The sequence below is a fragment of the Pteronotus mesoamericanus genome, unplaced genomic scaffold (assembly GCF_021234165.1).
Source record: "Pteronotus mesoamericanus isolate MK-2021 breed Mesoamerican mustached bat unplaced genomic scaffold, CSHL_Meso_final contig_557, whole genome shotgun sequence".
In the NCBI taxonomy this organism is placed as follows: Eukaryota; Metazoa; Chordata; class Mammalia; order Chiroptera; family Mormoopidae; genus Pteronotus; species Pteronotus mesoamericanus.
Window position 1 is genome coordinate 1,776,596 of NW_026555200.1, and position 24,357 is coordinate 1,800,952.

The 24,357-nt window shown below is 53.6% G+C and overlaps 1 protein-coding gene across 1 annotated transcript; it reads left to right on the forward strand.

Moving 5' to 3' along the window:
- The first annotated feature begins 443 nt into the window (after positions 1-443).
- On the forward strand, positions 444-24,030 carry ZBTB17 (zinc finger and BTB domain containing 17). Its single transcript, XM_054579693.1, has 15 exons — positions 444-550; positions 17,324-17,530; positions 18,684-18,872; positions 19,548-19,688; positions 20,005-20,130; positions 20,736-20,974; positions 21,062-21,204; positions 21,295-21,595; positions 22,006-22,093; positions 22,183-22,299; positions 22,399-22,519; positions 22,761-22,891; positions 23,210-23,419; positions 23,525-23,614; positions 23,697-24,030. The coding sequence occupies exons 1-15, from the start codon at positions 544-546 to the stop codon at positions 23,978-23,980; spliced, it is 2,394 nt and encodes a 797-aa protein (XP_054435668.1). The 5' UTR covers positions 444-543; the 3' UTR covers positions 23,981-24,030.
- Positions 24,031-24,357: the final 327 nt, after the last annotated feature.

Consider the following 24,357-nt stretch of genomic DNA (forward strand, 5'->3'; position numbering starts at 1 on the left):
TTTAAGGTTGGTGAGATTTAATGAGATAACACAGTGCCTGGCACAGTAAGCACTGAACCCGTAAAAGCTGTTACTGACCTATCGGGAGTAGAAAGGTTACAATGACGACAATTCTGCCCTGGCTGGTGACCGCCCGCCTGCAAATGTGAGGTCGCAGGTTCTATTCCCCGTCAGGGCAAAAGCCTGGGTTGCAGTCCAGGTCCCCAGCTGCGGGGTGTGTGCGAGGCAACCTGGTTCTCTCGCACGAGCTTCTCTCCTTCTCCTCCTTCCTTTCCCCTCTCTCTAGAAACAAGTAATAATAATTTAAAAAAAAAATCTAAGTGCAGAAGTTAATGTAGAACTTCTGGGTAGCTAGGCGCATGCGCCTGTCCCTGGCCCTCGCCTAGCGCGGGCGCTGCGCATGCGGCGGAAGTTGCAGCCGGGAAACCAGCGAGGTCGGTTCCGCCCGACTCTAACATGGCGGCGCCCTTTGTCTGCTCTGAAGTGCCGTCCCCGGCCTCCTCGCGGCCGTGATGCACCTCTTTCAGCGGTGGGGTCCGGGACATGGCAGGTGAGGGTCAGCAAGCGCCCGGGGCCGGGAGAGTCCCGGGATCCGGGCGGAGGCGGCGGAGGATGGGGCGCGGCGATTTGCCGGGACGGTTGTGTGGGGGAGGGGAGGGAAATGTAATGGGAAGGGAACCCGGACTGCGGGGACCCCGCGGGGCAGGAGGTTGAGGGGCGGCCGGGCGGGGTGCGCCGCTCGGGGAGCGGGCGGGGAGTGAGGGGGAAGTGAGTCGGAGAACTGGCAGGCTTGGTAGTGGAGCGGCAAGGGACCGCGAGTCGCCTCCCGGGCTGGGTGACACCCCAGCTGGTAGCATCTCCGCCCCCGCCGCCCGGCTGTCACCGCCCCTTGACCCCGCGCGCTGCAGCGGGTGGGCGTTCTGTGGCCGCGCCGCGAGCCGGCGGGCTGCCGGGGCAGCTCACATGCGCTGGCCCGGGCAGAGGGCACAGGCCTGCCAGGGCCTAGGAGGTTCTGGCAAAGTAGGAGGCCGCCACTGCCCCTGTATACAACCCCATGCATACGTCTATCCATCCATCCATTCATTCCACAGACGGTGATTCAGCACCTCATGGGTTCTGAGGGTAGAGCGAATGATCCAAAACTGGCATAGTGGTGAAGTCAACCGTGGAGCCAGGCAGCTTGGCTTCCGTCTCTGGGCCCGCTCACTGTGTCCTTAAGCACGTTAGGTTCTTCCTCTCAGCGATGAGTTAAGACCAAGGGAGTAGGCAGGCTGTGGTTTGGTCCTTGGGGCGCCTTTTAAATCTAGTCCTGGAGTTTAAATTTTAGGTTAACGGGATGTCATTTAAGATTTGTGGATTAGAAAGATCACTCTGGCTAGATGAGAAATGTATTAAAGGGGGTGACTCTGGAGGAGGCCAATTAAGAATCTGCTAGAATATTTAAAGTGAGAAATGAGGATGGCCACGGCAGACCAAAAATGATCCAATTTAGCATTTATCGAGCAGTTACCATGTGCCAGGCTCTGTGCTCAGTGCTCTGCATTTGCCTGTGTTTGATGGATGAATGAAAAGGCAGCTCTTAAGGTAGCAGGTACTCTTTGCGTTCTCATCACATTTTCCATTTGGGTGTCTTTGATTCAGGTAATGAGTGGGAGGAGGAGAGTCAAGCTGGAGTTTACCCAGATAAACTGTCAGAAAAGAGTAGTCTGGGGTACTTGGCAATCCGAGGTATGTCTGTAACACCCAAGGATGAAACAAACCAGAAGGTCAGTTTGTTTGTCCTTCTCAAAGCTCAGTGTGAGTCAAATCATCCTTTCAAGATAGCTTTTTCTTTAAAATTATACAGACGACAAAATCGTAGTTTAGGGGGAGTTACTGACATTATTGTGGTTTTACTAACAAAGACCAGACTAAGTTAATCCCTGGGCAATGCTCACACCTTGTTTCAATTAAGTATTGTAATCTTAACAATCCCAAAATATGGTGAGTGAAACAAAATAGAAGTTTCTCCCTTGCCTCTTAATGGTGTGGAAATAAGCAGTCCAGAGCTGGTAGAACAGTTCACTCTGTTTTGTGAAGTGATCCAGGAACAAGGTACCGCTGATCGACCCTGCGGCTCTCCTTGCTTAACCTCAGGTTCTGTCTTGTGGTCCAAGCTGGCTGCTTCAGCTCCTGCCATCGTCTGTGCATCCCATTTGGCAGAAAGGGAAAGACACAATGGGGAGCACACCCTCATTCCTTTTACGGTTCTAATGTTTAAAGATACGTATTTTTGTACAGCATGTCCCCAAACGTTAGCGCCTGGTGTACAGACAAAGAATCAATTGTGACTATTCCCCTCCTGAAGGGAAAGTTGGCTGAGAGAACCTGCTTGGTCCCCTGTGTAACAGGTTCGCTAACTTTGGGGCTTGGGCCCAGCCTGAGGTCAAGTCCACTGCCTTGGTGAAAGCGGGCTGGGCATGCTTCCCAGGCCTCCATCTCTCCAGGGCAGGCTGGTCTGGCTTGGGCGGGTTTAGGTTGCTTGTGCCCAGGGAATCCAGGCTTGTTGATGCACTCAGTGGTTCCTGTGCCCGGTGTGTCAGACACTGTGCTGGGGATGTGGGCTGGAGTAAGACTCTTGGCCACATGGACAATCACTGTACAATGTCGGAAACACTCCAGAGATCTGTTTAAAATTGTGTGGCGCATGGACAGGTGACTGGCATTGGAATGCTCTCCTGAAATGGTGAAGTTATAGAATAAACAGCCTGTCTTGGGTCGGTAACTGTAAAACTTCCCTCAGATAGGAGCAATGAGGACTTGGTGTTGAGTGTGAATTCCTGCCTCACTGTTTAGCGGTGCCGTGGCTGAAGATCCAGTCCCTTCATCACTGCGCCTCAGTTTCCTCATCTGTAAAACAGGGATAACAATCTCTGCCTCATAGAATTGCTTTGAGAATCACGTGAGATGAAGCACGCAGTTCACAGGTCTGGTGCGCAGATGCTAGTGGCTTCCTGCTGCACGGTGCGGGGTGGTTCGAAGCCAGGGGTGCTGGTTGGGATTGCAGCCGGAGAAGGCCTAAACCAGCGGGGAGGCCAGGCTGCTGTCCTCCCTCGAGGCAGGGATTGTCCAGGTGGTACAAGTGCCACTCTGTGCCCTCCCTGTCTCCTTCAGCAACTCCACCAAGCTTTCTAGTTGAAGTTGTCCATTTGTGGATTCTCAGAGATCAGACTCTGAAAAGTCTGGGGAGGGGTCCTTCAGAAGGGGAGGGCTCCCTTCCAAACTCAAAGCCTTCTGGGAAGCCTTCTCTGAGCCCACCCCAGCACCCCCACAGCTGAGTTTGGGGGCCCCTCCTCTGTAACTTCTTAGTATCCTCATGTTATAATCATAGGTTTCCTTGCCTGTCTCCCTGTAGACCCCCAGCATCTTGCATGCAGGGACAGAGTCTGCTCTCTCCTGGTGTTCCTGCTGTGTAGCTCATTTCCTGGCACATAGCTGGTCCCCAGTAAATGCTGAATGGATGGAAGATCAACTTTGATTGGCTGACAAGGAACTGGCAGTTGGGGCTGGAGAGAACTCCAGTGCGATGCGAGGTGGGCATGCTACTGATTGAAGAGAGAGCGGGGCCTGGTGGTTTACTTGGTGTCTGGCTCTAATATGGGATGGAGACATGGAGAACTGTGGCCTGACTTGTGAGAGTTTAGGCCAGAAGATCATTTCTCTGTCTTTCCTTTTCCAGTAGAGCAGGGTTTCTCAGCCTTGACGCAGTTGACATTTGGGACTGGGTAAGTTTGCGGCGGGGAGGGCCTGTCCTGGGCACTTCAATATGTCCTTTAGCAGCGTCCCTGGCCATAGATGTCAGTACTACCCACCTAACTCCAGCTGTGACAACCGAAAATGTCTCCAGGCATTGCCAAACATCTGGGGCAAAATCACCCCCAGCTAAGATCTGCAATACAGGGTACTGGTTAGAAGCGGGAACTCAGACAGACCTGGGCTTATACCCTTCCTTACACTTACTAGGTGCATGCCTTTGGGTAAAGCACTTGAACTCTTCAAGCCTCAGTTTCCTCAGTTGTAAGAGGGTGGTATTCATGGCCTCACACACCCCATTATTGGGTGAGATCATTGATGAAATCATGAACGTAGCACGCTTAGCCAGGCCCCTTGCCCCACGGTTGGTAACTCAAGCATTGTTATGTGTTTGTGAGGAGAAGAGGGCCCTTGAGAGGGTTAAGGAAGGAAGTGTGTTGGGTTGAGGAAGAAAAGAAATGTTTGATATAGGAGCACAAGACCAGGTGGCCTGTCCTCTGCTGGAGTTTCCTGACGGACGGTGCCTGCATGGATGGCACAGAGGCACTCAGACGTGGGGTCTGACACAGTGGCACATTGTTGGGGAATGGACGTGAGAACAGGCAGGGACCCCCAACTTCAGAGGAAGCAAAAAACTCTGTGTTATGTGCACAAAGCATATTGTCCTGAGACCGTAATCTACTTCTTTTGTTGGTCACAATTTTAAAATGACTGAAATAACAAAGGCCAAAAGGTAAGCATTTCGGCAGTGAGTGATTGCAGCCTTTGCTGCAGATATGTGTGCTGAGTGTCAGCATAGGTGCCTCGCGCTCTTTAAGGTCTCCTCCAGTATCAATAGCTTAGCAGTCCAAAGGCCAATTAAGGTCAACCTCAAACCACCAAGACACAGAAAACCAGGGCCTGAGCTCTTGAATTCAAACCCACTTGTTAGGAAATTGGAGGGAGATAAGCCTTGAGCTTCAAAGGAAGGAAGCACAGGGCCTGGTTAGAACTGAGAGTTGTGTGCTCGTGTCTAAAGAGCAGAGGCCCAGAGGGGGCAATCCCAGCACAGTGGGGACCAGGTCAGAAAGCAGGCGTGGTGGGTTCACTGTAACATCAAAACCACATTCAACTTCTGGTCTTTCAGACGTTTTAAAGGTCCGGCTGCAGAACATGTTCTCCCCACCCCACCTCCAGCACTTCCTATTCTGGAACTATTAATCTAAGCAGTCCCCTTCCTGTCCTGAATGGAAGGCTCCACCGCCCAGTGGGAAGCTGCGTGTCCCTAGCTCAGATGCCAGGTGTGCGAGCACCTCTCATCCCAGCAGTCTCAAGGAGACTGGGCCCCTGTCAGGGACTTTCCTGGGTCACCGTAGTTCAGTCGACTGCCCAGGTTCTTGCTTCAGAACATTGTTTAAAGTCAGAAAGAACATTGTTGAAATTTGTAAAAAGAAAAATTTGTTAAACATTGAGTCGATACAAAATATACAGTATAAAGAATAAGAATACAAGGAACAGGCACAGACCCATCATTCGGTTTACAAAAAGGAATGGTACCCCTGGGGTAGAGTGCCCCTCCCTGATCCTGACCTCCACCCCCAGGTAACCACTGAACTTTGCTTTTGTCATTCTTTTGCCTTTCTTTATAGTTGTACCACATGTTTGTATTGCTAAACAATGTATTGTTTAACTTTGCAGGTTTTTGAATTTGATGTAATCATGTTGTTTTCAGTGACTTCAAATTTTTGCTCAACACTTGTTCTTTTTTTTTAAAGATTTTATTTATTTTTAGAGAGAGGAAGGAAGAGAGAAAGAGAGGGAGAGAAACATCAATCAGTTGCTTCTCTCATGCCCCTGACTGGGGACCTGGCCTGCAACCCAGGCCTGTGCCCTGGCTGGGAATCAAACCGGTGACGTTTCAGTTCACAGGCCGGCCCTCAGTCCACTGAGTCACACCAGCCACAGTTGTGTTTCATTTTTATGGATGAATTTATCGATTCTTTCTGTTGCTTATGGACATTTGGTTTGTTTCCAGTATTTTGCCGAGACAAACGGTGATACTGTGAACATTTTGGGACACACATGTGTATCCTGTCCCAGGCACACCTCCAGGTATGGGACTTAATTACAGGGTATGTGCATTTTCATTTTGACCAAATAATACTAAATCGTTTCCGAAGTGGTTTCCATAATTTACACTTCAACTGACAATTTTGTTTGCTTCACCTCCTACCAACGATGTGTTGTCAGACTTCACAGGTAGGTTGACACAGGAGCTATTCCAGTTACTGTGTTTTGCCCCGTACAAGGTACACTTTGTTGCCAGAATTTTTGAGGGGAAAAATAAGGGTGCACATTATGCATGGGTAGTACCTGAAATACCTTGTATCTGTTCTTGTGCTTTGTAATTACTTGTTACTTAAAATTTCATGTACCATAATGTGCTCAAAAATAAATGCTAAAATTCCTTTATAATACAAAATACAAATATCTAAAATTAGTCAATTAATTAAGTGAATTAAAAATTAAAACGAAAGATTTTTTTCCCCTGAAAGTTAGGGCCAAAAACATGGGTGCACATTATACACGGCAAAATACGGTATCCCCTTCATGCCTTCTGTTGGTGGGGTTCATGCCATGGGCCATTGCCCTTAGGAAAGAACGAGTCCACGATTTCTCTTGCCAGTAACCTCCTGCGTGCTCAGCCTGGTGGAGCTTATCAGCGAGGCCAGGTTTTCTCTGGGCGCGGTCCTGGTCCGGGACTCTCAGTGTCCTAACAGCTGGGTGAGATACACCATCCGATCGGGCCATCGTAGCATCTGCACCGACGGCCCTGTGGTCACTCACAGCCTAACGTTACTGTCTACCCATCCAGTGGATGCGTAAACATCTGCCTCAGTGCTGGTAGGCGGCCGCACAGACGGCGCGCTGTTTCCTGCCCCTGCTTTCTGGGACAGGCCTGGTGCGGTGGACGTGGGCAGTCTTTTCGGTTTTTGCCAGTCTGATACTGGACGTGGTGTCTTGTGCTTATTCGTATTTCTCTGACTATGTCTATCTAGTATTCCTTCCTTTATGAATTGCCTGTTCATTTCCTTGACTCATTTTTCTGTTGGGAGACTTTCTGTTGATTAATTTTTTATAATAGCTTTGGTAAGATTTTCACTTACGTACAATTAGGCCTTTCAAAGTATACAATTCAGTGGCTTTTTGTATATTCACATAATTGTGCAACCATTGCCATGTCTACTTTCAGAACATTTTCATCATCCCCCAAAGAAAGCCGCCGCCCGTCAGCAGCCGCCCACTCACCGCTGCCTCTGCCGGCCCCAGGCAACTGCGTTCCATCTGTGCAGATTTGTCTGTTCTGGGCATTCCGTGTAAATGGAACTGTGCAACTTCTGTGACTGACTTTTTTTTTCACTTAGAATATTATTTCCAAGGTTCTTCCATGATGTAGCATGTATCAGCACTTTTTATTGTCAGATAATATTCCAAGTATGAACAAAGCACATTTTATTTGTCCATTTATCAGTTCATGGATATTTAGGTTGTTTCTACCTTTTGACTATTATGAATAGTGCTGCTGTGAACATTTGTCTACAAGCTTTTGTGTGGCCATACTTTCATTGTTGATTAATTTTTAAGAGCCTTCTGTGTATCAGGACTATTAACCCTTATTTACCATTTGGGTTGTAAATATCACCCCCGCATTTATATTTGCATTTTTGATGTTGAGAAGATAAGGGTATTAGGAGTGAAACAGAAATTGAGATCTCTGACCAGTCTTTCGTGCTCCTAAGAATTAAGTTTGTGTACCCTCCCTGCCCCACTACCGCCCCTTGGGACCGGCCTGCATATCCTACAGAGCAGCCGCAGCAGGGCAAGTGTTGTCCCTGTCTCTGTCCATCTGTCTGTGTCTCTGTGTCCCCACCTCTGCCCCTCCCAGGCTGCCTGCCTGAGGACCAGGAACCAGGCAGCACGGGGGGTGGTTTTAAGTTTCTTGCCAAGCTAGGTGCGCAAGTGGCCTGCTGAAAAACCGCCGGGGTTGCAAGTCCTCCGTGAGAAGGCTCTCAGCGGCGTTGTGGAGCCATACTCCCTGCTGGCGGAGGGGGTTTGCGGGGCAGGAGGTCAGCAGCACTGTTCCTTCAAGGGCGAGTGCAGTGCAAGCCTCTCCTAATCCCAGGGCTGCTCCAGAAGGCAGCTTCAGGCCTGGATTCGAGGAGTCCAGCAGTTCAAAAAAGTCCGTGGAAATTGAGACATTGCATTCTTGATCACTCTTTATCTGTGCCTAATGGAAGTTTTTGAGATCCCCCAAGATATTCCTCTGAAAGGGCCTCTTTCTCGTTTTGTCTTTCCTAGTCAAGTTTTACACAATACTAACTTCAGTTTAATTTTATTTGGAATAGTAAATACACTATTTGATGTTGGCTTATGTAGGTTATGTATATTCACATATAGTTCATAAGTGATGTTCATGTTCATACTTGGAAATCTTAATATTTTCAATATTGAGAGAGTTTTAAATGAAAAAAACTGCTAAATGCTAGGAAATGTCTCATTTTTATTGTCCTTCACACAGTATCTGTTCTACTTCAAAGGCATGCATTTGTAATCTGGCAGTCTTATTAATGAAATCATTTACTCAGCATTTATTAAATCTTAACACTAGAAGGGACCTTAGTAGTCACTAATCCCCATGAGGAGACAAACCCAGAAAAAGTCACATGAAAAGCATGTGCTACATTGAAGTCAAACTGTATCTACTTCAAACTGTATCCACCTCCAAACAATCTACTTCAAACTGTATCCACCTCCAAACAATCGGTGTTCCGACGACTTTTTTCTTCTGGCTTGGATTGCTGATCTTAACTAGCATCATGAGACACCTAGGTCTGCTTTTGGAGCTGTGTACTTTGTCTTCTTTCTCGGGGCTCCTTCAACATTGTGTTCCTGTAAGAAAGGTGGGCCACCTTCTTTTGCTACCAAGTATAGAGCACCTCTGCCTTGCACCCTGGTTACTGTTAAATGGAGTAAGCACTGTAGTTTGTAGGGCCTTTTTCTGGTCTTTGTTCAGGTTAAAACTTCACTTTTGATAGGTGCCTGAATGATGAGATTTTTACATCCATTTTTTTATTTTATTATTTAAAAAAATTTGTATTTGTTGATTTTAGAGAAAGATGCCGGTTTGTTGTTCACTTACTGATGCGTTCATAGGTTGCTTCCTGTATGTGCTCTGACTGGAAATTGAACTCATGACTTTGGCTGACATCCATTTTATTTTTTAAAGATCGTATTTATTTTTAGAGAAGGGAAGGGAGGGAGAAAGAGAGGGAAAGAAACATCAAGAGAAACATCCATCGGCTGCCTTTTGTATGCCCCTAACTGGGGACCTGGCCTGCAACCCAGGCATGTGTCCTGACTAGGAATTGAACCGGCCACCTTCTGGTTCTCAGGCTAGTGCTCAATCCACTGAGCCACACCAGCCAGGGAGGCTTACATCCATTTTTAGAAGATAGGGTGAGGACTGGAGCATTAGGTTCCCCCTTTCTTTGCTGACTTATTCATAGTGCTGGCACAGGTAAATATGCAGTAATAGTGACGGCCAGCAGCAGCTTTATGATGTGGAAACTTTTATTACCATCCCCATTTTACAGAAAGGAAATTGAGGTGCCAAGATGTAAGTACTCTTGCCCAAGGTACTTAACCAGCTGGTCTCCATTCCAGGACAGGAGTTGTAACAGGGCCCAGGGAGCCAGAAAAGCCCTTGGAGGCCCCGGAGCATGTGTGAGACTCTCCCCGGGGAGCCCTCAGCTTTTCACAGCGTCGGAGGGGTTCCTTTCTGTCTGAAAAACGCTACCAGCTGCTCTTCTAGGGGATTTTCAGTTTTGTCCCCTTAAGGAATTTTTGCTCATAAAGTTTTCCCAAGTGACACATTCTTTGTGGAAATTACCATAATTTTCCATTTCCCTTATGAGTTTTTTTTTTCCTGCTGAGAAGTTTTTAGTCACCAAGTCTTGTAGAAAATGTCTTAAAGGTTTTATGGTAAATAGAAACAAAGGAGCTGTGACTTTGTGGATATTTTCTTTCTCTCTTCTTTCTTTCCTCCTTCCTTTTATTTTTGAGTTTTAATTTTTAATAGATATTACTTACAAATGGGGAAACAAAAAATACAGAAAGGATATACAGTAAAAAGTCTAAGTCTTGTCCCCCTTCCCGTCCTCCAAGGGGTCCCCTTACCAGTGCCGTGTACATCCCTCCAGAGACACGGATGTTTCCCTTTAAATGTAAGAGGTAGGAATTCCAGCCTGGGTTTGTGGTTTTGGATGAACAGCATAGTCCAGCTCCCCTTAGGAAGGGTCAGGTACTAAGTGTTAAGGGACTTTGAGTCACTCCAAGAAGAGGTGCTTGAAACTTACAGAGGATGTTCTATTTAGTGGGAGGGCCACTTGTGCAGGTTGCTCAGAAAGATCCCTGTGTGTTGGATTTTAGGCACCAGCTAAACCCTCCCAAAGCCAGCTGGGGGTGACGTTGTCCCATTTTTCACACCCGAGGGTCCAGCGCTGCGGGACTTCCTTATTTGTTTTTCTGCTTTTGAGCTTCCCCTTTCAGTCTGTTCTCCATCTACATGCATCCAGAGCGGCCTTCAGAAGAGTGAGCCTAACCATGGCCCTCTCTTGCTCAAAACCCCTGGCAGGGCTCCCAGCTGCTGAGGATGAACCTATGTCCCAGTGCGGCAGGCCTGGCCTTGTGTGCTTGTCCCTCGGGCTGCATTGCTCACCACTTTCTTTCTCTACTCACTGGTTATCTTGCGCCATTGAGGTGTGCTCTCCCTGCCTGTCCTGTGTGTCCTGCCCCCCGGCCCCCCCCCCCCCCCCCGCCAGCATGCACACCGCTTTTTGTCTTGCACCCACGCCATCTTCCTGAGTTCTGAGCTGTGCGGAGGAGCCACCTGTCTTTCTAGCAAATCAAATCAGGAACCCTGGGCCACTGGAAGCCAAATGCTGCTCCCTCTCACCTGCTTCAGGTTACACAAGGCCCCGGCCCGGCCGGAAATGGCTGCGTCATGCCAGGCCGCAGTGACAGGGCCTGTTCTGTGGGCGGGGACTGCTGTCTGTGGAGAGCAGTGTCTCCGGTGGTAGGCGGCCAGTCGTTCCCTGGCTCGCGCTTCCCTCTCTGAGGCAGTTTGGAAACTGCCTGCAGTCGAGTGCTTGCTAATAACCTGGGTAATAAATATTTCATGTTTGACAAGTGCCCATTTGACTCAGAGACGGAGCGGGGCTCTGTGGACCCACTTAGAGCTCTGGGCAGGCGCTCCAGCCCCGACCTGGGAGCACCCTTGGGGTTTAACAGAACAGTTGTTCAATATAAAGTGCTTCTCTGACAGAGAAAATCGCTCTGAATGGTTCTTGCCCAGTGCCCCTCCCTTCAGTCTCTCTCTCACAGAATGTTAATTGGGCTCTGGGATTTTTCCAGATTGCATTTAGAAGAATAATGGGTTATGATTACAACTTCTTAACAAGGTCAAGTCACCAAATAGTTATTGAGTGCACACGAGGTGCCCAGCACAAAAGGGTATGTAGAAACTGTCTGGCCCTGGCTGGTGTGGCTCAGTGGGTTGAGTGCCGGCCTGCAAACCGAAAGGTCGCCAGTTCAATTCCCAGTCAGGGCACATCCCTGGGTTGCAGGCCACATCCCCAGGCGGGGACATGCGAGAGGCAACCGATCAATGTCTCTCCTGCACGTTGATGCTTCTCTCCCTCTTTCTCCCTCCCTTCCTCTCTCTCTAAAAATAAATAAATAAAATCTTTAAGAAAGGAAGGAGGAAGGAAGGAAGGAAGGAAAAAAACTGTCTGATATGGTCTTTGGCCTAAAAAAAAAACAAAAAAAAACCCCCCGCTAAAATCTGCATCTCTGCTTCCTGGTAACAAAAGTTTGTTGAGTGCGTATCGTGTGCCAGGCACTGTATGGGCCCTTCACTTGTGTCATCTATTTTAATCCTGTTACAAATGTGTGAGGTAGTCCTATTGGCCCCATTTTGCTAGAGGAGAAGCTTTTTAATTTTTATCTTATTTTTTAAATTTTTATGAGAATTTATTTGAGCCGAACTAATGACATATCCCAAGGAGCAAGATCTCAAATGCTCCCTGGGAAGAGAGGCTTGCTGGAGGTCACCTGCCAGTACAGCAGGTGGCGGATCTGGATCCAGGACCCGGCCCAGCCTGTCCTCAGAGGTCCTGCTGCCTCCATGGTACTGAACGGCCTCTCGAGTCCCTACATGCTGGAAGCAGCAGGGTAGAAGTTGGTGCCCAGAGCAGCCACGTTCACAGTTTTTAGGTGATCGGCTGTGCCATGCCTGGCACTGTGTTGCCTGGCATGTTGAAGGGACCCTATAAATGCCATTTCATTGTTTCTCGGGGGATCTGGGGTTCAGGTTTTGCTGAATTGAGCAGAGTGGGTTTTATGACCCAAGGGGGACCCTTCCTTTTGTCGGCAGTGTGTTTGCAGGTGTTTGGGAACTGAAGGGTGGGTGAAGTGGGCAGCCCTCCCCACCCCCACCCCCAGCCCCACTCCTCTGGCCTGTGCAGCTCGTCCAGCTCCATGGACACCTGAGGCCTGTGCCTCCCACAGCCCCGGCGACAGCAGCTGTGAGCATGGATGGGAACAACCTGTCTGTGCACAGGCTGACTGTGCACGTGTACTTAGTTTTTTCTTATTAAAAACTTAGTCACATTTTTCAAAATGTCCCCCTACAAAAGTGTATGAAGTGTACACATTTAGTTTAAATAATCACTGTAAGTACCCGTATGTCCAAGTAAAGAAACAGAACATTCCCAGTATTCCGATTCTGTTGCCCTTCCTCCCATCAAGAGAGAACTGTTCTCCTGAATTTTGTTGCTAATCATTCCTTTTTCTAGTTTATGATCTTTATCAGTTCTCTCTTGCTCTAAGCAAACTACCTTAGAACTTAGTGGCTTAAACCATCAGCAACTTATTATTTCTCCCAATTTTGTGGGTTGACTGGGCAGGTCTTTTGCTCTGCAAGGTGTTGAGGTGATTCACGTGCCAGCGTTCAGCGGGCGGCTGGGCTGGAAGGTCCGAGAAAGCATCTCATCCCAGAGCCTGGATGCTGTCAACAGGGGCACCTCGGCTCTTCTTCACGAGGCCTCTGCACGTTGGCGTCTCCTCCAGGGCCCTTCCACATGTCCCCTCTCTCCAACCGGAGGGCCTGCACCGTCCCGTAGCAGGGCAGCCGGATTCCAAGAGAGCAAAGCGGAATCTTCCAGACCTCCCACAGGCCAGGCCTGGAACTGGTGCCCCCACTGCGTCCTGTCGGTCAGAGTCGGCACAGGGCCACGCGGATTCGGGTGGAAGGCCATAGCAGGTGCCGTCGGCGCTCACAGGGATGGGAGGCGTTGCTGGCGGTCAGCTTCAGAGACTGGGGCCCACGCGCTCCATGTCTGAATCGCTTAGCTGGGCCTGTCGGGGTCACATGCAGGGGCCCCAGGGCACCAGTTTTTCATTCCCCAGTAAATCCCTTGTGAGGCAGGCCCGGGCTGTGTGTCCAGCCAGGCTGTTGGTCCTGCAGAGAGTGCTCCGGTTCTGACACACGGGCCTGTCCCATCAGTCAAGAACAACTGCACAGCTGTCCCTGTCAGGGGAAGGCACAGCTAGGAGTCTGCTGAAAGCTCATGCTTGGCTTGTGTGCCTGTTTGGGGCTTTAATTTTCTGCATCTGACCTGAGAAGTTCGGGTTCAGTGGGCTGTGCTGTCTTGCTATTTGTGTTTTCTGCAGTTCTGAGTTTTTAGGGTTTTTTCATGAAAGTAGCTTTAACTAAGGCCCACATGTGTCATCCTTCAAGCGAGATGGAGCAGCGCGGGGGGACCCACACTTACGCTTGAGTGGAGGGCTGGCGGGAACAGGACTTTGGTCATGAGAAGCTGGCCAATCTCATTAGGGTGTTTCAAGTGTCCTCAGACAGCGACCCCTCATTGTGTGCACTCAGAACAGTCAGCTCCCTGCCTGTGGTATTGCATGTCCTATGGTGTGGCCCAGGCGGGCGCACGGTTTTCCTGGACTGCTCCCTCTAATTTTGGCCAGATCCTGGTGGGTTCCTGTCACTGTGGACTGTAAAATAGGAGGCAGTTGGAGTGTCCATTGCTGTGATCATTCTAGAGCATGTTGCACAGCTCCGGAGGTGGGGCTCTGCCGAACTGCAGCTCTGAGGGAGGGACCAAGTCAGCTGGCCCCTCCCTGTTCGGTGCCTTGTCCTGGGGAAAGAAGGGGCTGTCTGAGCTTTTTAGCCGGTGGTGGAGAGAGCCAGAAACAGCCCGGGAGGCCTCTGTGCTCCATTGGCCGTGCACACGTGTGGTTATGGAATCCAGCGACACTGACAGCATTTCTGTGGGTGACACCATTTAGAGCTTGGCGAGTCGCCGTCCTCTGCTTGTGGGCTGCATGCACACTCCCTGGGGGGCTGGTCACAGATCACAGTCCTGAGCATATGTTTAAGTGCTGCTCAACTATTTATAGGCTCGGCCTTCTTTTTCTTTTTTTCTTTTTTCTTTTCCTTTTTTTGTTCCTCTCCTCCCCCTTGGCTTCTTCCTCTATGCTTTTATCCTCTACCCATTTTTCTCTCTCTCCCTTTTCTTTGATTTTTGTCAGAACAGATGCTCTTAGGAGCATTTCTCTGCTGGAACAGCTTCGCAGGCTGCCGCAGAGGGATTCAGAGGGCTCCGGTTTTCTCCGACGACACCCACATTTGGGGAGCGGCCAGTTGTGGGCGGGCATCTAGCATCGGAAGAGTGCGGTTAGCATTGGGTGGCAAACATTACTCATGGCACACAGCTGCTCTCCTCTGCGTGGGGGCGGGCAGGGGACTGGAGGTGCTGGGCCACCAGCCACCCTCTCTCAGGGACGTTTACCAGCCTTCTTCCAAGGCCTCTGAAAATGAGAGCCTCCCCTCCCCTGCCCCATCTCCACCGTGTGTGCAGCCCCAGGAGAGCTGGGCTTTGCTGTCCTTCCCTGGAAGCTTTGGGGGTGCGTGGCAATGTGAAGGCTTGTGCAGTCCTGGGCCCCACACAAGGCCAGTTAATCTCCTGACCTTTGGGCCAGCAGGTCCCTTTCACCCTGTGAGCCAGGAGTCTTTTCTCACATTCATCTTCCCAGCAAGTCAGCTGCTTTCTGGCTGGAGGGCCCTGCTTTCAGTGGGCTCCGGCTGAGGGGGGCCGGAGACGGCTGTACCTCGGGGGCTCAGCCGATGCGCCCTGCTTGCTCCTGAGCCTGGACTTCTGCCCAGCTCAGGCTCCGGGCCAGCTCCTGGTGGCGGCGAGGGAGCCAGGCTCTTCGCAGGGATCTGATGGAGGATCTGGCCCTGGTGGGCCTGCTGGTTCCCCCCTTTCTGCACTTGGCGGGTATTTCATCCAGGGCTCCTGAGGACATGGAGGGCGACAGGTGACGATGAGGACTCGCCCTGCCTACACGCACATGTACACACCCACTTGCTCGTGTGACTTTTTCCACAGCAGAGAGAAGATGGCTCTGGGGATGGTTTGGCTCAGGCCTCTCCTGCCACCTGCCTTCGGTTCCCATGACACCGTGCCTGGCGTGCGCTCCCTTCAGATGCCAGGCCTGCCTGGGTGTTTAACCCCTGGGCTGAGCATTGGTTCTTTTCCATGTTATCCAAAAACCTCTCTTTTAGCTTTTCCTTGCTCAGAAACAGAGCAGTCAGAATTCTGTCTTGCAGTCCCTCAGGTCACAAATGGGAACTTGATTTTTCCAGGGATTGAAGCCTCAGAGGATGTCCATGTTAGTGTCAGTAGCGGCCTTTGCGCCGGTGGCCCCGAGCTCCTGTGGCCTGGCTTGGCTCAGGAGCCAGTGGTTCTGCCGCCCCAAACCTTACCTCCTGACTCCGGGGCTGGCTTTGGGCTCTTCCCTGCTTACTCTTCGGAGCTCTGGCCCCAGGGAGTTATGATGCCATTGAGAGCTCCAAGAAGCCGAGCCTCTGTCTGCGAGCTTGTGGGGAGGCTGGGACCAAAGGGAAAGGGGGTTTCCAGGTCGCCAGCAGCAGCAGCTCCGAGCCCACGGCTCTGAGGCTGACAGGTGTTCTGTGACACATGGCCTGTTGCCACTGCCGCGTTTCCTCTTACTTGATGGAGTCCTGCCCACCTGTCAGGTGACTTCCCCCAGCCCAGCAAACACATAACCCTGCTTTTGAAAAGTTTCCAGACATCAGGGATGGGGTGGGCTGACTTTGCATCCTTCAAAGCTGATCTGTGCTGGTTAAGCCACGTGTGGAGGGCTGGGGTGTGGCTTTCATTGTGGTTCCTCACAGCCAGACAACCATACATGGTCACCGCAGCTCCAGGGCTGCAGCACGGTGACTCACCCCCAAGAGGCTGATGTAACAGGGGAACAGGCAGAGCGAGTGAAAGGCTGCCGAAATCTGGGGGCTGGGAGCCCCAAAGTGTTACTATCACCTGCCCAGAAGTAACCTGGGGCAGCTCTGAGCAGACCAGCCTCAGAGAAGAGGGTCCAGAATCCCTGGAAGAGATGCTACCGCCACTTCTCAGGTTCTGGGCCAGGACGCTACAGCCTGGCCCTGTTGGGAATCTGCAGTGAGGTCCCAGGAGTGGGTACTGACTTTTAGTTTGAAACTGGTTCTTTCTTGAAAGGAAGACCTGATCCTAAGACTGACTGGTGTGGTGCTGAGGGGGAGAGGAGAGCGATTTTAGATACTTATTTAGTCATGGCTTGTGCAGTTCAGGATCGCTCGGCACCAGGCCATGGAATTTTCTGAGCGTTTTTACTTGAGACAGTTATGGGATTTCCAGGCATTAAGGGAGGCCTTTGACAGAGAAACTGCGGCCAGGCCTCAGCTCTTGGGGCCAGGGTCAGAGTTCATTCTTTCTCCTGGGATTGCCTGGGGAGGCTTCTGGAGGCAGAGGACTCCCCACCTTTATGCAGATCCCTGAGCCCGAGAATGAGAGAGAGAGAGAGATGGGCCCTCAGGGAACTTGCACAGCACCCTGTGGGGCAGCAGGAGAGGGGCCAGCTCCTGAAGTACTGGGCCCTGGACCGCATTTCGCCTCGCATGACGGAGGGAGAAAACAGGAAGGCTTTCCTCAAGCCAAGTGCAGCCAATTGAAAGATCTGTCCTTTATTATAAGGTTATGTCACAGTCTTTTTGTAAAAAATGTTAAACTGACCATGTCCTTTTTTTTTTTTTTTTTTTTTTTTTTTGAAATGCTGACAGTATTCAGTGTTTTGTGTTTGTCTTTTGATTTTTTAATGTGGTTACCTGGCAAGTCACAATTCTTGTTGGTCTGCCGAAGACATTTGGGTTTTGGGACTTTCTAGCCAGCATGCCCAGGAACCCAGGAGCTGCAGCTGGTCTTGGCTTGCAGAGAGTGTCTGGAGTTGTTCGCCCTTCATGGACTTGTTTAAATTCTCCCCGTCTCCTCACACTTCTCACCTGGGAGTTCTAGGGTTGAGTGTTGAGGCTGCTCCGTGTCCCTTCTCCGTGCTAACACGAAGGCCCTTTGGCTCTCCCCAGCCATGGATTTCCCCCAGCACAGCCAGCACGTCTTGGAGCAGCTGAACCAGCAGCGGCAGCTGGGGCTTTTGTGTGACTGCACTTTTGTGGTGGACGGTGTCGATTTTAAGGCCCATAAAGCAGTGCTGGCAGCCTGCAGCGAGTACTTCAAGATGCTCTTCGTGGACCAGAAGGATGTGGTGCACCTGGACATCAGTAATGCGGCAGGTACCCTGTTGGGTCCAGGGCCACGCTCTTTGAGGGCCAGCAGCTCTGACCAGCCCTGAGCCCCGCCAGGCCTTCCTGCCACAGCCCCTGCCCTCCCGGGAGCGGCACCTTCAGGCTGTGGGTGCCCCAGGCCTCCCGCACAGGACCCAAGAGTGTGTGGGTACCAAGTTCCTGACACATTTTGGGGCCTGTTTGGATTGGGAGTGGGCGGTGAGGGGCCAACTAGTGGGAAGGGCTCGCCATGAGCTCCAGGCCGAAGTGAACACAGGACAAGCTCATCGGGAGGGACAGACCACAGGTGGGCTCTGAGTTCTGAACCCCCTATTCCAGTGCTACCCATGAGAAGGATGGCAGGGGTCGGGGCTGGGAAGAGGGGTCAGGAAGGCCTTGGGATTGAGAAAGAAACTGGTCATGAGTTCGGGCTCCCAGCCCAGAATGTCGTGATATGCTGCAAGGAGGTCAGGGCAAGGTCATGTTCCCCCGTTTTATAGGTGCGGAAACTGAGACCCAGAGAGGTCAGGTGACTGGCCTGGAGGTCAGCGAGAGAGTCTGTGGCAGAGCCCTGATGAAAGCCAGTACTGACACACTGTGGTCGGAGTGTCCTCTGGCAGTGAAGGAAGGGTAGCGGCTGGGTAGAGTGTCCAGGGTGGGTGTTTACACCGTCTGTCCTTCACGCAGGGCAGGCTTTCACAACTTCTGTCTTCTGTACAGAAGGCGATCACACCCTCTGTCCTCCATTTAACCCTCTGCTCCCTGGGCAGCGTGGGCTTTCCTACCCTCTGTCCCACACGTAGAGCGAACATTCACACCCTCTGTCCTCTGTGTAGGGCCGGTGTTCACAACCTGTCCCTTGTGTCAGGGTGTGCGGTCACACTCTGTCCCTCACGTAGGGCGAGCACTCACACCTCTCCTGTGTAGGGGGTGCGTCCACGCCCTCTGCCCTCTGTGGGTGTGCCTCTATTTGGAGGCTGTGGCCTGGGCTGAGAGTCCCCCTGGTGCCCACCTCTCTGCCAGCACAGGACATAGGGAGGCAGTGGCCTGCCACCTTGCTTTTTACAAATCCCCGGATCCTGTCACCGAGTGGAGCAGCCAGGCAGGCTGCTGGTGCCAGGCCTCGAGGCGGGTCCGTGATAGCTGTCTGTGTCCTTGGCAGGCCTGGGGCAGGTGCTGGAGTTTATGTACACGGCCAAGCTGAGCCTGAGCTCTGAGAACGTGGACGATGTGCTGGCTGTGGCCAGCTTCCTGCACATGCAGGACATCATCACGGCCTGCCACGCCCTCAAGTCACTCACTGAGCCGGCCGCCAGCCCTGGGGACAATACGGAGGCCTTGGCCATGGAAGGTAAGATTACTGACAGGCTTCCCTGAGCAGGTGGCTTTTGATGGGGGCTCTGCCTCTGACTCTCTGTCACCTCTCTGGGTCTCAGTTTCCTCCTCTGGCCTTGCCTGCGTTGTGGGGTGCTGGTAAGGATTAGCCACAGTAAAGTCTGAGAGAGGCCTCTGGTTGGGGCGCCTTTGTCTGCTCCTTCCCCGCCTTTCATCAGCTCCCCCTTGCGCTTTGCTGCTGAGAACTGGGCGGTAGGCCTGGCTCGAGGCCTTTGCACACGGTTCACTACTCCTGCACCCTCCTCTCCTGGGCCCTTCCTCCATTCCCCTCACCATCTCAGAAGAGCCCCCTGATGCCTCGTTCCTTGTGATACTTTCAGAGGCCCCCGCCCCCCTCCTTGTGAGCACTCACCTCCAATCAGCATTGCTGTCATGGGTGCGGTCTGTCTTCCCAGCCAGTCTGTGCGCCCCACGGAAGCAGCAGCCCTGACTGTGGTATTCCCGGGCCTGCCGGCAGCCTGGTGCAGGCTGTGTCCTGTGAAAAATTTCTTAAATGAACAAACCAAGAGGCCATTACTTAGCTGTACCCCCAGGAAGGATCTGGAAGAACTAGCAAGTGCCAGGCAACCTCACCCCACCAAGTGGTAGGCACTTGATGGGAAATGGCAGGTCTGTCCTGTTCCATCTCCAGGAGGGGACAGGAGAGCCAAAGAGGAGAAGGCTGCTGCCACTGCGCTGAGTGAGCTGGATCCTGTTGGAGGCAGCCCTTCTGCGGGCTCAGGCAGGGAACCCAAGGAGGAGCGAGGCGGTCAGGCCGAGAGTGCAGCCAGTGGTGAGTTGTGGTGCTAACGCCAACTGTTCCGCCATCTTCCTGGGCCCCAGTGCAGGGAGGAGCCTCCCTGGGTGGCTCCTGGGGCTGGGAGGTGGGGTGGCACCCCTTGAGCTCAGGTGGCCCAGAAGGACCCACTGTTGTTCTGGGGTGTCTGTTCCAGCCAGAGCAGAGGCACAAGCAGCTTGAGCTTGGATGTGCTGGCCCCACCCCAACTCCCTGAGCCACAGCCACTACCAGGGGCCTGGTCTAGGGGAGCCATCTGGCTGCTGGACAGAGTCTCAGTCCAGCCTCCAGTGTCCTCACTCCCCAACCCCAGGTGCAGAGCAGACGGAGAAGGCTGATGCCCCCCGGGAGCCACCACCGGTAGAGCCCAAGCCCGACCCCACCAGTGGCATGGCTGCTGCTGAGGCCGAGGCCGTCCTGTCAGAGAGCTTGGAGCAAGGTATTGCCACCCAGCTGGGGCCCCCTACTCACCCATCCCGCTCTCGTGCACGCCCCTGGGCCCCTCTCCTTCTACCTGCAGCTGATCCCGCTCCAGCTTTTGGGCCAACATGCTCTTTCATTCTTGAGTTTGGATATCAGTTTCCTGATTGTGCACCCTGGCCACACTTCCTGTTAGCACAGAAGTGTCGCTGATGTGGTACTGGTGTTCTGCCCAGTGCTGAGCACCACGGGGAGCCTCGCAGCCAACGGCACCCCTCAGTGTTTGTTAGCTGACAGAGCCCGTCCTGCTGTGCGGCCGCCCAGGACCCCTGTGCAGTGAGGCCTGTCTGCCTCCATCCTCCAAGCAGCACATGTTCTGGTCAGCCCTTGCCTGCTGCTGCCCCGGCCAGTGCTGGAGCCATTCAGCGGTGGTGCCCAGACATTTCCAGGCTCTGCTCGGTGCCCACACAGAAAGAAGGGCATGTGTGGAGATGAGACAGCCCCAGGCCTGATGTGGGCAGGTGCCAGGTCATCTTCCTGGCATCTGTCCCACTCTGAGGTCACATCCCTTTGGAGGCCCCTCTATCTTCCCTGGTGCCTCAGTGCCTGCTCTCCTCACTGCAGAAATGCAGGTGGAACCAGCCAGGAAAGGAGAGGAAGAGCAAGAGGAGGACGCCGTGCCTGCTGTGGTCAAGGAAGAGGGGCCGCAGCTGGACAAGAGAGATGCCCCTGAGGAGAGCGAGGAGTCGACCAGCACAGACTCGGGCCAGGAGCTGGGCGTAGAGGCCCGGGGCCTGCGCCCAGGCACCTACGGCGACCGCACTGAGTCAAAGGCCTATGGCTCCGTCATCCACAAATGCGAGGTGTGGACACAGGTGGCACTGCCCAGCCTGCCCAGCCCCGTCCTCCCACCCAGCAGCCCCCTCACACCAGCTTCTCATGCCCTGCAGGACTGTGGGAAAGAGTTCACACACACGGGGAACTTCAAGAGGCATATCCGCATCCACACTGGTGAGAAGCCCTTCTCGTGCCGGGAGTGCAGCAAGGCCTTCTCTGACCCAGCCGCCTGCAAGGCCCACGAGAAGACACACAGGTGTGGTGCCCAGCCGGCTGCCTTGTTCATGCTGGCCTGGCCCTGGTAGGACCCCAGCGACCTCTCCTCTCCCTTCCTTCTGACCACCAGCCCGCTGAAGCCATATGGCTGCGAGGAGTGTGGCAAGAGCTACCGGCTCATCAGCCTGCTGAACCTGCACAAGAAGCGGCACTCGGGCGAGGCGCGCTACCGCTGCGAGGACTGCGGCAAGCTCTTCACCACGTCCGGCAACCTCAAGCGGCACCAGCTGGTGCACAGCGGCGAGAAGCCCTACCAGTGCGACTACTGTGGCCGTTCCTTCTCCGACCCCACCTCTAAGATGCGCCACCTGGAGACTCACGACACCGACAAGGAGCACAAGTGCCCTCACTGCGACAAGAAGTTCAATCAGGTGTGGCGCCACCCGGCGGCGTCCACACCCTGCACACCAATGGGCAGGAGGGGGCCCCTGGGCCGAGGAGCCCCTGCCTTGTGCCATGGTCCTCGAGGACAGAGGCTTAGTGGGACAAGTAGGTGGCTGAGTAGGGCATGACCCTCCCCCAGGATGGAGCTCTGCCTAGGAAAGTGGGAAGGCAGGTGAAGTCAGGGTGGGATTAGGACCGGAAGGTAGCAGGGTGGGGTGGCTTCCTTCTCACTGCTGGGACCTGAAACATTCTGTTGGCTTTGAGCAAGGATGGATGGAGTCATCCACAGGCCCTGGGAGGGCCCAGAATCAGTTGTTCCCTGGCAGAGCGGCTGCTGAGGGGGCCCGAGGCCACATTGTGTGGGACGGCCCTTCTGACCCCTGCCTGCCTGACACAGGTGGGGAATCTGAAGGCCCACCTGAAGATCCACATCGCGGATGGGCCCCTCAAGTGCCGAGAGTGTGGGAAACAGTTCACCACCTCAGGTAGGGCCAGGCTGCCTGGCTGCCCGACGCCCTCCGTGCCTTGGCCGCCTCCTGGTGCCCCACGCCAGGCCCTCCGTCGGTCTCCACAGGGAACCTGAAGCGGCACCTTCGGATCCACAGCGGGGAGAAGCCCTATGTGTGCATCCACTGCCAGCGGCAGTTTGCTGACCCCGGCGCCCTGCAGCGGCACGTCCGCATCCACACGGGTGCGTGAGCAAGCCCGGCGGCGGGAGCCTGGAGGCTGGGGAGGGCACATGGGAAGGAGGAGAGGTAGGCGCCAACATCTGCTCCTGCCCCATCCCCAGGCGAGAAGCCGTGCCAATGCGTGATGTGCGGCAAAGCCTTCACCCAGGCCAGCTCCCTCATCGCCCACGTGCGCCAGCACACTGGGGAGAAGCCCTACGTCTGCGAGCGCTGCGGCAAGAGGTCCTGCCCCGCCTGTCCCACCCATGCCCAGGGCTCTGCAGGGTCCCCCGCACTCTGCATGGTGAAGGGGTTCAGGAAACAAACAGGCTCAGCTGGGAACTGAGCTGACTGCTGTCCGAGCCCAGGTGTAGGTCCAGGGATTCCCCTCCAATGTAGAAGGAGAGGCAGGAGGCCCAGCCCAGCTCCCCTGGCCCCAGGCTTGGGCAGTTCAGTGTGAGCCCCTTTCTCTGTGGCCCTGCAGATTCGTCCAGTCTAGCCAGTTGGCCAATCACATTCGCCACCATGACAACATCCGCCCCCACAAATGCAGCGTGTGCAGCAAGGCCTTCGTGAACGTGGGAGACCTGTCCAAGCACATCATCATCCACACTGGTGAGTGTGCCCACCTGCCCATCTGGACTGTCTCATGCCCTGCTCTTAGTGGTGGAGGGAAGGGCGGTACCCCAAGATTGCAGCCTTGGGTGCTGGCACTTGGAACAGGTGGTTTTGAAAGTAGTTCAATTCAAATGAGGACCCCATTTTCTTAGAGCTTCCAGAAGGTACAGGGGCCACCTGAAGCTTTTGTGCAGCTCTGGTGGCTGCCCCAGAGCACTTGCTACTGGAAAGGACAGGGCTTCTGGGGAAGCTGGAGGCCACTGAGGTCCTCCCCCCTCCCCCAATGGCAGGAGAGAACCTTGCCTCCCCCCCCAGGAGAGAAGCCTTACCTGTGTGACAAGTGCGGTCGTGGCTTCAACCGGGTGGACAACCTTCGTTCCCATGTGAAGACCGTGCACCAGGGCAAGGCAGGCATCAAAATCCTGGAGCCAGAGGAGGGTGGTGAGGTCAGCGTGGTCACTGTTGATGACATGGTTACGCTGGCCACCGAGGCACTGGCAGCAACAGCTGTCACTCAGCTCACAGGTGCGGGCCATGGGCAGCAGAGGGTGGTTACGGGCAGCTTGCACCTGGGGTGACAGTGAAGGGGCAGGTGTCTCTGGCCTCAGACCTTGCTGATTCTGCCGACAGTGGTACCAGTGGGGGCTGCAGTGACCGCTGACGAGACTGAGGTTCTTAAAGCCGAGATCAGCAAAGCTGTGAAACAAGTGCAGGAAGAAGGTGAGAGGGGCTGCCCTGGGTGTGAAAGCTGGTGGACCCTGAGGGCCCTTCCCATTCTGAGTGTGACCCCCACTTCCCACAGACCCCAACACCCATATCCTCTATGCCTGTGACTCCTGTGGGGACAAGTTCTTGGATGCCAACAGCCTGGCGCAGCACGTGCGGATCCACACAGCACAGGCACTGGTCATGTTCCAGACAGATGCGGACTTCTACCAGCAGTACGGGCCAGGCAGCACGTGGCCGGCCGGGCAGGTGCTGCAGGCTGGGGAACTGGTCTTCCGCCCTCGGGATGGAGCTGATGGCCAGCCCGCTCTGGCAGAGACGCCCCCCACAGCCCCGGAATGTCCGCCGCCTGCCGAGTGAGCAGCAGGCACCCCTCTTCCTGACTGTCTATTTAAGGATGGGCGGCCCCGTTCACTAGAGAATAAATTTGATTATTTTCTAATGCTGCCTGCAGCGCCCTGCAGGGGTGGGGTGGGGAGCTGGCAGTTGCGGCTGACACCACAAAGTGCTGCTGCACCCAGGGACCAGCTGGCAGAGGCCTGCTTCTTGGGAAAGCCAGGCTCTTTTCTGCAGAGCCCTGGGACCTGTCTAGAAGCAAACGGGCTGCTTTGTCCGCGTCAGGGTGCAGGTAGCATTCCCGAGCCAGGGCGTGGCTCCATGTGCCCCATGCCCTCATCCAGTCACCCCTTTGGAGGCTTCTCACTATTCACCTTGAGGACCCAGCTTACCCTGTCTGC